Below are 15,052 nucleotides of genomic sequence, written 5' to 3'. Positions count from 1 at the left end.
GTTGTGTTGTATGAAAGGAAAGTAGGTTATCAATCCTCTCGATGAGGATGGAAGGGGCCGTAGTGACCTGTACAACACACATATGGTTAAGTCACTTTCACCTGCTTCATGGCATCTAATCGTGTTTGCCCAGAGAAGTGGTAGAACCTCCATGCCTAGAAACGTTCAAGATCAGAATGGATGGGGTTCTGAGCAACCTGACCTAGTTAAAGATGTCCCTGCTTCTGGCAGGGGGGGTGGACTAGATGATCTCTAAAGGTCTCTTCCAACCTCTGACATTCTGTGATTCTGTGATCCGCTTCAGACTTACTAGGGGTTGTAGTCAGCATATGTCAAGTATTTTTCTTCTGTATTTTGCATTTTGGGGTTGAATTAAGTTTTAAAAATACATTATCTGGGTAGTTGGCAATCGTTAATAAAATGTTTGACATGTAAAGTAACAAGGAAGTAGACATTTTACCACTCTTGACCCTGCTTATACAAAAACTGGTTGACAATCCCCATGGAAGTTAACCTCCAATTTAAGACAAAGTGACACAGGAGAAAACATGTTACACAGGGCTCAGCAAGATGTGATAGTTGGGGTCTTTTTCCATTTCTGCTGACCTTCTCCAAAGTGGAACTTTTCTTGTCAGCTACTGGAGTGATTTGCTCATAAATTCAAAAAGGTGGATGTGTCTTAATGTTTCATCTTACACTGCCATGTCTTCAAATAAGCTTTCAGGAAAATGTAAATACCTGTTACATATTTTGCAATAGTTTTTACAGTATCTGCAAATAGAAGACTGAAGCACAGAGATCCAGATGCAAAATAAGCAGCACTGACTAGGGAAATAACAATGAAGGTCAAACAGAACGAAGAACATTACATCCTTCGCAAAAATGACTGGAGCTGAGGCAGGTGAAGAAGGGACTAAGAGGCATAATCATGTATCTCTCTGTTCAGATGCAAAATGCTCCATGATGCCAAAACAAGGCTATCATTCTTAAATGCAAATATTTAAACCACTGTAAAATACAGGCCCAAGTGGATCAGGGCATATTCCCTTGTAAATTCTTGAATTTAAATATCCACATTATGAATAGTGTCATGTATATTTACATTGCAAATATATTCCACAGAACTCAAGTCATCAAGTCCTGAAGCTGTGGAATTACATCAGTACAAAACAATAATCCAGGCTCTCTCTCTTCCTCAATCTTTTCTGATTTTCTGTTCAGAAAAAGTTTACCAGCTGCTCCACTAGCCAGGCAAGTTCCACCAAATTAACATTGTCTTTCCTTTAGAAGAATTGCCATAGGTGGCCACAACCATGTCTAAAAAAGATCTGAAATGCATACTGCACATACACCCTGAAATAACAACTACTACAAAATTCAACCAGTGTCTCTCAAACTAACAGCCTCAGGGGCTGACTGATTTCAAAGGTTTTCTGAAAAAGCCCTTGAGCAACTCCTGCATCACTCAAGGTCAAGTGTCCCCTGTATAGGGATATATAAAACACAAACTGTGCATGACAGTGTACAAGAACTTAACTTACACTAGTCTTTTGTCTGGCTTTAGCAGCTTGTTGGAAAATTCACTGATGATTAACAGAAAGCTCAAGTTAGGAGGCAAGCACTTTCCATCTACTCCAGTAGCTCCTTGAAAAGCAAACTCAATCCCTTCCCTGTTGGGAAAAAAAAAACCAAACAGAAAGAATTAAGCAATAAAAAAGACAACTAACAAAAAAAGTGATCACAGACACAGTGATGTTACAGGGCACATACTTGTGTATCATGGCTACAGATTCTCTAGATTTCACTTGGTCCAAGCCAAATGTCAGCGAAAAGCGACGAGCAAGTTCTTTTATATTTGTGAAGGAAGCAGAGGAGAAGTCCACACCACTCCCCCTGTCTTGGCTTTCTGCGTGTGTCTGAAATAGCTGCAAAAGAAATCTCAGATAAGCAACCATATGTAATTCTACAGGCACATGAAGCACCAGGAGGACACAGAGGGACATGCAGCAACCAACTGTGACCTTGCACAAGCAGAAGCCTTACAAGAGTGCAGGTAAAGCGTGTGATGAAGAAGCACATGACTGAAAAATAAAAAATGATGTGCATAAACAAGAGAACTGATTCCTGAAGATGATGACTCCACTGACCACCATCTCCTCTTGGGACTTCTGAGTCAAGCCCCAGACACCTAATTTGCCTGAGAGATTTCCAGAATACCGGAAATGCAGATATAAAGCATCGATTGGCATCAGCGCAGTCCAATTTCTGAGAGTGAGATTGGGTCAAAAGCATGTCTCGAGCCCCATGAACCATGTTTTGAGGTTTTTTTCCTAACAGAAACATGGAGGTAGCTTGTTCTCTTCAACCTCTTAACTTTCAAGGTCAAGTGAAGGGCCAAAATGGGCCTGTTGTCTATGTGATACCTAAACACAAAGTCCTGACTGTGTCAGCAGAATATATGTGGCCAAATGCTGCTTAGCCTCACCTAAGCTCAGATTTCAGGGGCCAGTTCACAGATCTAAGCCCCTGGCAATGTGCGTGAAATGAGCAAAGCTCATGTATCAGCATCCCCTGGGAGAAGTCTGCTCTGTGGCTTACAGCTCCACTCCACTGGAAGCAATGCTGGTCATGGGCAAAAAGCAGCTGCTAAAATAGCTAACTGGCCTCACCAGTCAGCAGCTGCAAGCCTTGGCAACTGAGATCCTTCAGAAGAGCTGCGACCCACTTTCTTCCAGAAAAAAATACTGCAGATACTAGGGATTACAGCTGGCCAGCCACAGACACATTTGTAGTTTCTCAAATTCAACGGGAATCGAGATAGTCCGTAAAACACAGAATAATATCTTTAACCTTCGCTCAGGTTAAGAGAGACATACCATGTCCCAAGAAACACTCCATAATCTCATATCAGTCCTAATGCACTTTGAAGATTCAAAACAAGACCAAAAAACTGTGCACAAAATTACCTTTTAAAACATGTACAATTATTTGAAAAGAGTTTTAATTATGATATGAATTAATATGAATAATTATGGAAAGGTAGGTAAAAGACAGCAATATGAATACAGCTGTCATAAGAGCCCCCAGTCTCCTGCTTTACTCTTAACCTTACCTGCTGCAGACAGAGAATCAGTGTCTTGGTACTCTGAATTTTGTTATTGTGCCTGGTCTTGCTTAAAGTTTCTTTAATTATATCTCCAAAATCATTGTAGGTCTATTAACAGCAACAAAAGAAATGAGAACTATCATTCCCCTTCTTTAGCACCGAGAACAGACAAAACACGTGACTGCTTATGTGACACAAGAAGTTCATAAAACACTCCCAGTACTGGAACGCCCAAGCTAAAAGCTGAAAAACAGATTTTTCATACTTATTTCATACGCAAAGCAACGATATGCTTCTTTAAGAGTAATGTGAAGATTAAAGTTACACTGAAATTGTGAAGTATTTATTATTACAAAAGAACAAACCCTCCTCGTTAGAGAAACGGTTTTCTGGAGGTAACCAGTGCTTGCCTCGGGCCCAATGAAGCAAAGAAAAAGATCTATATGCAGGTATTTCCAAAGTCCTTTTAGCTGATCCAAGGAAGCTGCCTGCTTCCTGCTGTTCTCAGCTCTCCTGAAACCCACTTCAGAGCGGCTGAAGCTCCACCAGCTGTCTAAACACCAGGACTCACGGGAAATCTAGGCCACCTGCACACACACTGTGCGAGCTGCATAAGTCAACCGTTTCAGTGCCATAATCTCTGTAGTTAAAACACTCTCCCAGCCACAAACTTCTTCTCTGCAACAGCCTCTCTGGAGCGGCGGAGGAGCGGATGTGCAGACGGCCATACCCTCTCCTCTGTCTGCAGTCACACAGCAAAGAGATTTGTCCCACCCTCGCTTGATTTTATAGCCCCTCTGTGATTATACAAGGGTTCTGAGCCACAAGACCAGCAACGCCACATCTTTCACAAAAGCTGCAGTCGCTTTCAAGAACCGAAAAGCACTGACAGGGAAAGCAACCTTATCAAAAACGTTACCTTCACATAGTGCTTATAGATCTCAGCAGCCGCAGTCATCTCTACCACATTATACACTATTAATTTGCAATACGCTGCAAGAAGACTCCGCTTTTTGTGCAAGTCGTCAAGTTTGCAACTTTCATCCTTTCTCTCCTCCTCTTCTGTCAGGTCTAGGGAAACAAAAGCATCGAAGCTTTGTTCTACTACTTTATTCAAGATATCTCTGTTTTAATGACCAACTTTCATTCAAACAGCAGAGACTCAGTTGTTCAGCCAACAGATGCTGGTGCTCGTTCCTGTGTTTATCAGAAAACACTGGTTTATTTCCATTTCAAAGCTTGCAGCTGATAACAGTGAAAATAGTTAATTCCACAGGCATCTACTCTGATCTTCACAGAGCTTTTGCATTTCTACTAGCCAGAATCTCTTTGTACAACACCGCTCACAGCTACAGAACAGAACCAAGGAGAGTGCAAAATAAAACACACAATCACACCAAATGGAAGAAACCAGACAAACTGCAACCACATTTTTTTCCTAGAATAACATAAATGCTTGAAAACCAGCACACAACTTGACAGAAACCCTACAAAAGTGGCCACACACAGTCAACAAGAGAAGAGTTCAGATGAAACTCTCCAAGTGGTTATCAACAAAAGTGAAAGAAAAAAGTAATTTCATATAATTAAAAACACATTAGGTCTCCGGAACATGGGTTAATGACTAGCTTCATATCTTGTGGAAAACAAATACTCTTAAGAGTCTTCCAGCACAGCTACAGAGGTGCTTGGGGAGAGCTTCCTGCAGCAGGAGAGACACGACACACTCTTTTCTGTTGCAAATGTTATCTATCAACTGCCAAAGGGCTTCAGTCTTTGACCTGTAATTTCCATGTGGCCTGCTTCTGCTTCTAGGACAACTGTGGGCCTGGAAAGAAATATAAGGCAAGTGACTGATCAGAAGTACCTGCAAATTAGAGTTAAAACTAAAATGGAGCAGCTGCCAACTCTGCACAGGAACAAGCACACCCACAGCATGACAAAATCACTTGTTCAGGAGAGAACCTGTAACGGGATAACAGGGATCCTTTGTGGTGAGGACTGAGAAATTGAAAGCATCATGAAAAATGGGTTTGAAACAGATCTCAGGCCACATAACCCAAACCAGGATCAATTCTATCAGTTCCAGATGCATGACATACATAACCTGAAACATAACCTCCTTCAAAAACTCCCATGACGCCGAGTCTACAACCTCCTTGAGCAATCTTTTCTATTGTATCCCTACCTTTACCAATAAGGCTTCTCTTCTATCTCCCTGTTGCAATTTAGGCCCATTGCTTCCTCCACAGACACTGGGAGCTGAAGCATGGTGAACACTGAACACTGAGCTCCACCTGAACAGCTGAGGGACAAGAGTGACCTAGAACACAGTGATCTAGAATAATCCTTGGTTTTTCAAAGCATGACACTTGAACTCAGCCTCAAAACCAAAATGAACTAACAATCTATTTTCAAAACACTCCCAAAAGAAATCAGCCTTCACAATAACAGCCCCAACACGGCGTCTGAACATGTTTGAAAAAGGCATCAGAGCAACAAGTACTATTTCCCATTAAATCTGCTCCATGCCCACAAAATCAAAATCCACTCGTCCTTTGTTCTGATGGCTTAGAAGCATCCATGCATGGACAGAGTCACACTGTAACGCCTTCCTCGAATGTCACCTGTGCCACCAAAGTCAGTCAACCAGATACTTCCACATTCCTGCACTACATCATCTCATCCTACAAGTAAATTGGCAGCTATTCCCTGTGGCTGACCCACAGTGGATACTGATCAGTGAATAACAGGTCACCCACTTTGTTTGTGAAGCAGCTCAATCAAAAACAAAACAAAAAACCCCAAACAAACAAAAAAACCACACCCAAAATGCAAGTCCCCCACCGTCTAAAAAAAAAAAAAGCCAGCCTATTTTCTGCATATGTTCAGTGCAGATAACAAATGACAGCAAAAGTGGTAAATTGTTTCTCCGGTCAAGACGATGTCTCACCTTTGCTTTCCTCTTCTTCCTCTGTGAAAACATGTTCCTGGATAAACAAAAGCAGTTTTTCCTGAAGTGATGTGCTAGGAAGATAATCTAGAAGTCTGACTGCTTCTTCATTATTATTTGAATCCTGATGACTCAAAATCAGCAACCAGTCACAGAGTATCACAAAGACCTGTATCGAGCAAACAAAGCCAAAGAAGGATTTGGAGCCCACGTTACTTCTCATGCCAACTGCATCTCACATTTCGGTCAAACACCACAAGTCACAATCTTGCTTCCACCTCACTTCTTCCTTGCAAGCTAAAGATTTCTTCTTTCCCCCAACATGTGGTAAAATGCCACAGCCAAGTCCTTTGAGAACTTGTACCCTAGGGTACAGTATAAACAAATATCACACATGAGCACCACCTGAAGATTTTCAGACTTCCATGGCAATGAAGAAGAGCTCTATTATCTCTCTTTTTACATGTGAATCAGTGGACATTTTCTCCAAGTTCATTTATTTTTAAGTCATTTTCATTACAAGGCATTAATAAAGCAATGATAAGAATCAGTACACTGATCAATCTAATCAGAAAGCACAATAATTATCAACTGGCAAAATGAGTTATTCAGATTCAGGCCTTGATTCTGCAGATGGACCCATGCAGATGCATATCTATGCTTGATTAAGACACAAACTTTTTTGTAGCATTTTAACTAACATTAATTTTAATTCTCCTGTAAAATAAATAGCTGAAGGATGATTTTTTAACAGTTATTTCTCCGCTAAAAGGCAAAAAAATAGAAATCAGCAGAAAGAAATACTAGTATGAAGAAAAAGGCAGACATTTAAAAGGAGGACTGAGTACAAACACTAGTTAAGTGACAGAGAAACACAAACCTTTTCTCTTACGTCTTTTTCCTTATGGCGAAGGAAGCACAAGCAAATCTGATTGAAATGTCTCAGCTCTCGTCTTAGTGCAAAAAGACTCTCCTAAAAACGTATTTAGGAAAAGTGACAGGACAAATACTTTAGGGACTGTGATTCAACAGAGAATTACACAACAAACAACAGTTGCATCTTTCTTCCACTGATATTATTCATTTCAGATAGCAGAGCTGATGACATTATGAAAGAAGCTGACATCTCACAGTAGTAACAGCTTACTAGCTAGGAACAACTTTAAAACCATGTCTTGTTTTCAGGCACAATGTCTGAGATACAAAGGTCATTCGATAAAAGCATATAGTTCCCCCCACTCTGTTGCAGAAATGTGACAAATACTAGTAGGACGTGTGCATACGTAACACTTGCTGATGCTCGAGGTCTTCAGCAAGTCACCAACTCTTTGTTTTTCCATCTATAGGATGGGCAGCTAAAGTGACAATGATTTTCACTTTAGAAATGGTCCATCCCACCAAATTTTCCGTGTGAACTGCCTTCTCTTCTTTCTCCCTCTCTTGACTACAGAGGGAATGCAGTCTAACAACACTGCTAACTTTGGCACTCAAGACACCACTCCTTGTTAAAATTAATCCAGTGAGAGACTATGTGATTTGCCTACAGCCCCACAAAAGATTTTCTGATCCTTCACCAGATCCCAGCTGTTGCACTGCACTGAGCTTTGAGTGGTCAACAAAGAGGAATGTCCTTACAGAAAGGTTGGATTTCACGCAATGCAACTGTATTGTTATAAGAAAAGGGATCCATCCTGGGGCATGTGGAGAAGAAGCACAGAGGGAGGCAAAATCTTGCCTTAACACTAACGGAGGGGGGCAGGAGGGAAGAAAGAGTCCTGGAGCTGCTGTCCAGGAAATGTTCCTTTTAGCTCTTGGAACGTCTCTCTCTGCCAGCATGCAGATTTGGCTCCGCAGAGTGGGCCGTAACACTGCGCTCCCAATCAAAACCTGCTCCCATACGAAAGGCTAAATTAAAAAATGTGCTGCCCCATTATCAGTCAAGCTAACCACGTCTGGCCTGAAAGGCAGAACATATCAGAGCAGTGAGAGACGCGGACACCCGCGCAGGAATGGAACAGGACGGGAATAGATACTGAATCAGTCACCAAATGGGTAACCTCCCAGCTAGCATTTCTCACACAAAACAAATGTCCGTGTCAGCGTCCTGTTCGGGACACACAGGAGCACCCAGGGAAGGGGGTATGATGACGGAAAAAGCAGCAGTATTCAGTGTAGTCAAAAATCATAAAGAGGAGCTGCACACGTACACATTCACATGTGGACCAAAGCACAGAAGAGTTTTTCTCTCTAGTATCTTCAACTAGCCTGTCTTCTGAAATATCTGCCAGAGCCTGGCGCTTTATAAAACCAATTAAGAAAGTAAAGAATCAGCTGATCGGGAACTTGCCACTTTCCTCAAATTTTCTGCAAAAAACATATAAAGCAAAACAAGAAAAAAAAAAACACTGAAAAAGCAACAGGACTGCCTGCAATTTTCATTGAATATCCTTTGTTGTTGGCAGTGGAACAAGCTCCTTATCTGCATCAGGCCCCAGGAATATGATGCACATGTTTTGCAGTAAAAATAAAGGTGAACCATTTTTCATTTATTCTCTTGAAGACCAAAAAAAACATAAATACGTTTAAAAGAAGAGAGCAAGACAGAGATAAAATGATTCAACTCAATTTGGTTTCCTCAAGAAAACAGACAAATTATTTTCTTTCACAGAATCATAGAATCACTCAGGTTGGAAAAGACCCCTGGGATCATCGAGTCCAACCAAGCACGTTTTTCTTCTGGCAATCTGTGAACAGAGTGGCCCACCTTGGAAGAATTTTCCAAAACTGCAGCCAGTTGCCACAGGAGAGAAAAATATGTACACTGGAGAGCTGGCAGGATCATCTGCAAATAAAAACATGTATTTTATTTACATGAAAGGCTCACCAGCAAAAAGCATAGGACTAAACAAAGCATCCAAGTCTGACATTCTGCGTGTTGTTTGCATGACCATTTCTGCACTGTGAAGTATTTAGACCTCAAAATAAATCCAATAGGTTTACACAGAAGAAAATGTTGCCTCCCGAGAAATTTCATTACTAAGGTGCTGCTTCTGCAGAGCTTTGACGTCTTGATGAGTTCAATGGAAAGTAACTATGTACTAAAAAGTGTTTAGAGGCTAACTTTAGCTTCTCGGGACTTCTCTGCAGTCTTTGATGAAAAGCAGACTCCTCCAGAGGGCAATTCAGAGCAGAAAGCAAACCTCGGTGCTCCGATGCTCCTTGAAAAGGAATCCACCTCTACTCAACAGCTGCAGGCTCTCTCTGCTCAACTAAATTTCAGCCCTTGCAAATAACCTCAAGTTGTCTCCTGAAAATGGAGGCCGATTAACATTTATGACTGCTAGAGCATTTTGCTTTGTAATCCCAGGGCACACACCTCTATCTTGGGGCAGCCAATGTTTGAGGCAACCAGATAACCAAAAGGCTGCAGCTGAGACAGCTGGCAATCACAGACCATCTGCACCAACAGTCAATATGAGACCAACAGGTCCAAAGGATTCCAATTTCTGGTTACATGCAGTCTGTAAGGGGCTCCTTACAGTCCCACAATTTCATCTGTACCAAGAGCAAGACTGTGCAACCAGTTGGAAGTACAGAGCATTGCAAAGGATCAATCCAAATGTCAGATGACTGTTAACACTGCTTTGGACGATCTCCAAAGTAAACAAAACTATGGCATGAATTTAATAATTCCAATAACGTTATAGCAAAAACAGCCTCAGTTTCCCAGATTGAGAAACAGAAACAGTACCTTCCTGCCTCATAGGACAATGATATATAGGATTATTTAATACTTCCTAATTTTTCTGCTTTTAACAAGAAAAAGCTCTTTTGGTGTTTGAACAAGAAAAACCTCTTTTGGTGTTAAACACTAACAGCTCACCAGGACAGGCAAACTCCCATGTTCCATTTCAAACACCAGCAACCTTAACGTCTTGTCATACAGATTCCACTTGGTGAGATCATGGGCACTGCAGGTGAAAAAGAAACAATAACGACACACTAAGCAAGAAATGAAATCTTACCTCACCGAACAGGTTAAATGTATCCTATTTTTGCCTTCATCTGATGTACAGCTTAACAATGTTAAGCAACTAATTATTAATTATAATGGATTGGAGGAATGAAATTAAGTCTTTCATGATCTAATGCTGCAACCTTTAGTCCTTCACAGTCTGCATTCCTCCCACAAAACTGCAGCACCATAAGGAGGGAAAAGAAGCTTGACCTCTATCCCTTTTCTTATACTCTACCCAGACTTCCTAAGTGCCCAAAAATGTCTAAAGAACCAATTCCCCACCCCACTTTAAGTTCCTAATGCTCTTGAACACTGGCAAATCAACATCAGACACCTGTTTGCAAAACAGAGCAGTGCCAGCATGCAGGACAGGTAAAAGACACATTGAGAAGGCCTAGTTTCCCCCACTCTCTACTGAGTTGCATGATAATTTACTTGGTGAGCAACCTTTGGAGAACTAAGCTTTTGAGAAATCCGTCTTTTAACAAAAGCAGATCAAATAAACTAAAACAAACAAAGCAGATTACATCTGCTGGAAAAGACGACTGCATTCACTACACCCTCTTCAGAGTGACCACCAGTGTTGACAGTAAGGCAGTGCAAAAGCATCCAGCTGGGAGGGAGGCACCACAAAGAGGATCTCTGCGTCCCCTTTGATATCCCAACTCTGCAGCACACGCTTCTCAGCCACATTAGGGCTGATGCTCCAACCTCAGTGACGAGTCCAGAAAGAATCCCATATCCAAAAGTATGGTTCTGTTCAGCACCTCTCTACAGGGATCATTTCCATTCTCTTGCGAAAAAATCACATGAAACCCAACGAACAAGAGCAATTCTCACTTTGAATCCATTAGGTGGAAACTTAAGTAAATGGGAAAGTAAATTGCATAAACAAATATCTCACTTATGAAAAGCTGCGACTCTTCTCAAAGCAGAGTGCATCTGGGAAATTTCTCCTGCATCTGTACAAAATTCTTCTTCCTATATTGTGAAAGTTTGGCAAAGAGAAAGGAATCAGCCAGTGTGGGGCAAGGAAATTGCTGCATTCTCTTCCCAACTAACCCACAAGCTTGAATCACTCTCCTCCAGCCCTCCTCAGTCCCTCCACCTTTAACCATCATACTACTCATGTCTTCCTCTGCAGCAAAAGAACACATGTTGACTGAGCAGAAATTTTGTACGAGGAAATGTACCTGCCATTAATAAACCCACAGCAGTCTCCCTAGACTAGAGCACTGCTAAAACAGAGTGCAAACCAGCCATTGGGCTAACACAGAAGTGCTGACCCTCAGACTCACAGGCCGTTCGTGCTCCCTCACACAGTTGTTAAGGGTCTCTGGAAAGCTAACTGTTCACATGGTGCTGACTCTCCTTGCTTCCAGCTGCCAGATCACATTCAAAGATAGCTAAAAATATATTAAATACTTTCCCATAGATGCAATTGCTGTAGTTTCCACAAGTATACTACGTGATTATGGGAGATGGTATATAGAACAAGGAATTAGAAGGGAGGGGTTCCAGGAGAAAATCTCCTTATTTAGATATGGATTGCACTATGAAGGAGTTGAAGAAACCCTGGTCTAGCACTTATCCTGTTTCTCGTAAGAACACATTCTCCCATGTTGACATAGATAGCTATTTAAGACCAACAAAATAAATCTAATCTGAGGTTAGGGGATTTTCTGGCTTGACACATTTTACAATATCCCAGCATCCAATAAAAACCTGCCAGTGTTAACTCTCATGCCATGGCATGACACCTGTTCATGACGGCACAGTTGATCAGATCAGCTGTGGGCTTCTGTTGTTCAGTTCAGCCAGCAAGCTATTCATATCACCACCAGCTGTTTCTGCTTTTTAGAACTAATGAAAAACTTTGAGGGAGACTCTGCAGTGCTCCTTCAAGGCAAAAGTCATCATTTAAAACACCCCAAAGCTATACAATCTGCATTAAAGACTCATGGGTTGGTTTTTTTGTTCCTACTACTATCTCTACAGCCAAAGTGGCAGCACGAAAGACATCCTGTGTACAATCAAACGCGAAGAAATACAAAACTATACCTTTCGAGGAAGTCTCATCACCTACAGATCCACAGCACTTACTAGCTTATCTTGCACATAGCATCTTTGGCACAGTAATGGAGCTATGGTCCAGAATATTCAGATGACATAAAATGCCCCATTGCTGGTGTGGACAACTTTTTTATTATTTTTCTCACTCTATTCCTGCCAAAATACATCTGCTTCATTAAAATGCAAACAGTCAATCTCTCCAGAGGCACAAGCCCATCTCTAAAATCTCTGCTCCTCTCAAGCAGAAGCAGCAGGCAAAGAACAGTTCCATATACCCCTTAATTTTTTTTGCCTTCTTTTTCTCATAGAAAAACAGTCTGTTTATCACCACAATCAGTCACACTCACCTTTTGCCAGAAGCTATCTAGTAGATGGTTAAGCTGTCCAATCAACCCATCTATCAGTTGAGTTCGGGCACGATCCACCTGGCTGGAGATGGCAATTCCTTCACTGTAGAGGATACAGTAAGTCCTGGAGGACGCCTCAAGGACAGACATGTCGGAGTGTTGGGTCACAATGTCTTTTACCTCTCTCAGCAAAGCATCCAAATGCTGCAGGTGATAAAAGGGGTATTACAAGGAAATTGTATGAAGATCCACTTATGCTTTAGATTCATTTCACTGGGCCCGTATAACTCTATAGGTCATACAACCAACATGAAATAAATGCCAGGTTAAAAGGCGTAGGATTAAAGGAATACAGTTTTATGGGTTTATAGCTCTTTTTCATTTTTATTGTTTCTGGATCTTCCTAAAGAATGAAGCAACTGCTTTAAACTCTACTTTAGCAAGACACATTTGGGACTACATAAAGACAAAGGCAGGGAATAAAAAAAGCCTTGTCAAACGACAGGTGTGTCTCCAAACAGTGAATGTTGTCTCCCTCAGCAGCAGAGGATGAAGAATGTTTCAGATCATGTCAGCAACTTCTTCACTCTTAGTGAGAGAAGGTAACCTCTGCCATTCTGCTGACTCTCCCTTTTCCTAACATTTTGTGCTGAAATTAACCTAGGAGTGTTTGCCTACCGTTACCACCCTGTAAACATCCCTGCTTAAGAATATATCAAGCTATTTCAAAGATTTCATCTATCCGATTCTGACCATCCCTCTCCCATCAGCAGATATACTATCTCCATTCTTATCTTTCATGTCCTATCATTCCCCAGCAGCTGGGAGTCAGTCCTCAAGGAGAATGAAACCTATTCTGTAGCGAAGTCCTCAGAGACACCAGCTTAGACACATGGCATAACCCACCCTCTCTCCACCCAACAATGAAAAAGCCGGGGCTGGTCCCACCACGTGAAACCACAAATTGTTACCCACTAGGGCCAGTCACAGCATATTAGAACTGACAAGCATTAAGGCTTTTCTTTGGCAGACTCAAATAAAAAAGTAAAGCCTGAGTAAGACCATTTTCCTCAAGCTATGAGACCATTTCTTTATATTTCAACAGTCTCCTACTTGTTGCAAGTCCCACTAAACTCTGCACGTTGTCACGTAAATATAGTACATTCCACATGAACCAGCTACCCCGATCCTATTCACCTTTTCTAGATGTCCTGTGATGTAAACATCTAGATCATAATACTGAGGAATCTGCAGAAGATTTGCCACTTTTTGTGCATCTGTTGAATACTGCAGAGAAAAAACAGGATATGAGTACACTGCAGGAATTTTCATGAAATATTTAACATGCATTCACAGAGCAGCTGTTAGTTACCTTTGCCAAGAGCTGAGGAAGCACCATAATAAAGTGTTCAGTAATTCTGGTACAATCTTCCAATTGTATTTTCTTTTCTTTTACTGACAGAATCTGCAGATAAAGCATTTTGTTTCAATTATGAAATCTCTTAGATTTGCATAGAATTTTACATGTAACCCAAGGTTAACTCACATGCCTTTGTCTAAAGCATATCAAGCTAAGATAAAGATACTTCTCCATGGAGACAATCAGATGCGTTTTTATTTTTTTGTTAACCTTAAATTAGATGTAAATCACTGAACAGCTACATCTCGTGGATAAAATCCTCACCAGTTGTCAGCAACATGCTTCAACTGGCTTTCCTGTAATGCTTATCTCCTTCAACATCCACTACTACTAAGATCTAAAGATCAAAAGACACTGTGTCATTTCGTAAAAATAAGCACATTTCACTTCCTAAGACGTTCCTACCACTACGAATACGGTGCCTGGTAAAATACATAAAGCAAAGGCATTTACAGGATGATTACAGGACAATACAGGAGATTAAGATGCACTGACTTTTTTGGCTGCACCTCTGCCCACAGGAGGATGACCTTCAGCTGCTTGTCTAACTGTTGCGAGGATAATTTCAATGAGAATGCTTTCATGGGCATCACTCAGTGCTGTAAGTAAACCAGACTCTTTCAGCATCATGCAAAAGAAAAAATGAAGATGCAGTAACAGCTAACGTAAAGCCTACTCATTTATCTGAGCAACCGTGGAAGGACACTACAGAGAGGTAGATGCAGTGTTGCTAAATAAACATTTAGAGAGTGTTTGATTTAATTTGAAGAAAATTATTTTCTACATTCACTGAACACCAAAACAATAATTTCTCTCATGGCTAAACTTTTTAAGTCAGTTGGGCTCCAAAAACACAGGCAGTTTCAACGAGGCCTACTCCTACTGACTACTACCTCATTTAGGACAAATCTGCTTCTTTGAGCATGAAAATGCTTTAACTCACTAGGTCTATAATCTTTGATTTCAATCACACAGCTAACTCCAGTTCTACTACAACAACTATTGATAGAATCATAAAACAGTTTGGGTTAGAAGGGACCCTAAGTATTTATTTAAATTCTTTTAAAAATAATTCTACAAAAAACCTAATTTTCTACAGTGTTAGAAGTTAACGAAATCAACACATACTCATTTT

The 15,052-nt window shown here is 41.0% G+C and overlaps 1 protein-coding gene across 1 annotated transcript in view; it reads right to left on the bottom strand.

Moving 5' to 3' along the window:
• The window catches only part of LOC104273505 (cohesin subunit SA-2-like), a gene marked incomplete at its 3' end in the record, with an annotated part of 63,184 nt that overhangs the window by 6,124 nt on the left and 42,008 nt on the right, over positions 1 to 15,052 (bottom strand). Inside the window, exons 16-28 of the mRNA XM_009868853.1 lie at positions 14,413 to 14,516; positions 13,870 to 13,962; positions 13,695 to 13,784; positions 12,498 to 12,701; positions 10,982 to 11,058; positions 9,943 to 10,030; positions 8,824 to 8,901; positions 6,940 to 7,029; positions 6,060 to 6,228; positions 4,026 to 4,177; positions 3,113 to 3,214; positions 1,771 to 1,925; positions 1,542 to 1,670 (exon numbers count right to left, since the gene is read on the bottom strand). Coding sequence (XP_009867155.1) covers positions 1,542 to 1,670; positions 1,771 to 1,925; positions 3,113 to 3,214; positions 4,026 to 4,177; positions 6,060 to 6,228; positions 6,940 to 7,029; positions 8,824 to 8,901; positions 9,943 to 10,030; positions 10,982 to 11,058; positions 12,498 to 12,701; positions 13,695 to 13,784; positions 13,870 to 13,962; positions 14,413 to 14,516 — 1,531 coding nt within the window. The remainder of the gene's footprint in view (positions 1 to 1,541; positions 1,671 to 1,770; positions 1,926 to 3,112; positions 3,215 to 4,025; positions 4,178 to 6,059; positions 6,229 to 6,939; positions 7,030 to 8,823; positions 8,902 to 9,942; positions 10,031 to 10,981; positions 11,059 to 12,497; positions 12,702 to 13,694; positions 13,785 to 13,869; positions 13,963 to 14,412; positions 14,517 to 15,052) is intronic.

Source organism: Apaloderma vittatum, unplaced genomic scaffold (genome assembly GCF_000703405.1).
Source record: "Apaloderma vittatum isolate BGI_N311 unplaced genomic scaffold, ASM70340v1 scaffold20404, whole genome shotgun sequence".
Lineage (NCBI taxonomy): Eukaryota > Metazoa > Chordata > Aves > Trogoniformes > Trogonidae > Apaloderma > Apaloderma vittatum.
The sequence above is the reverse complement of the archived record's forward strand: the minus strand, read 5'-3'. Positions and strand labels throughout refer to the sequence as shown.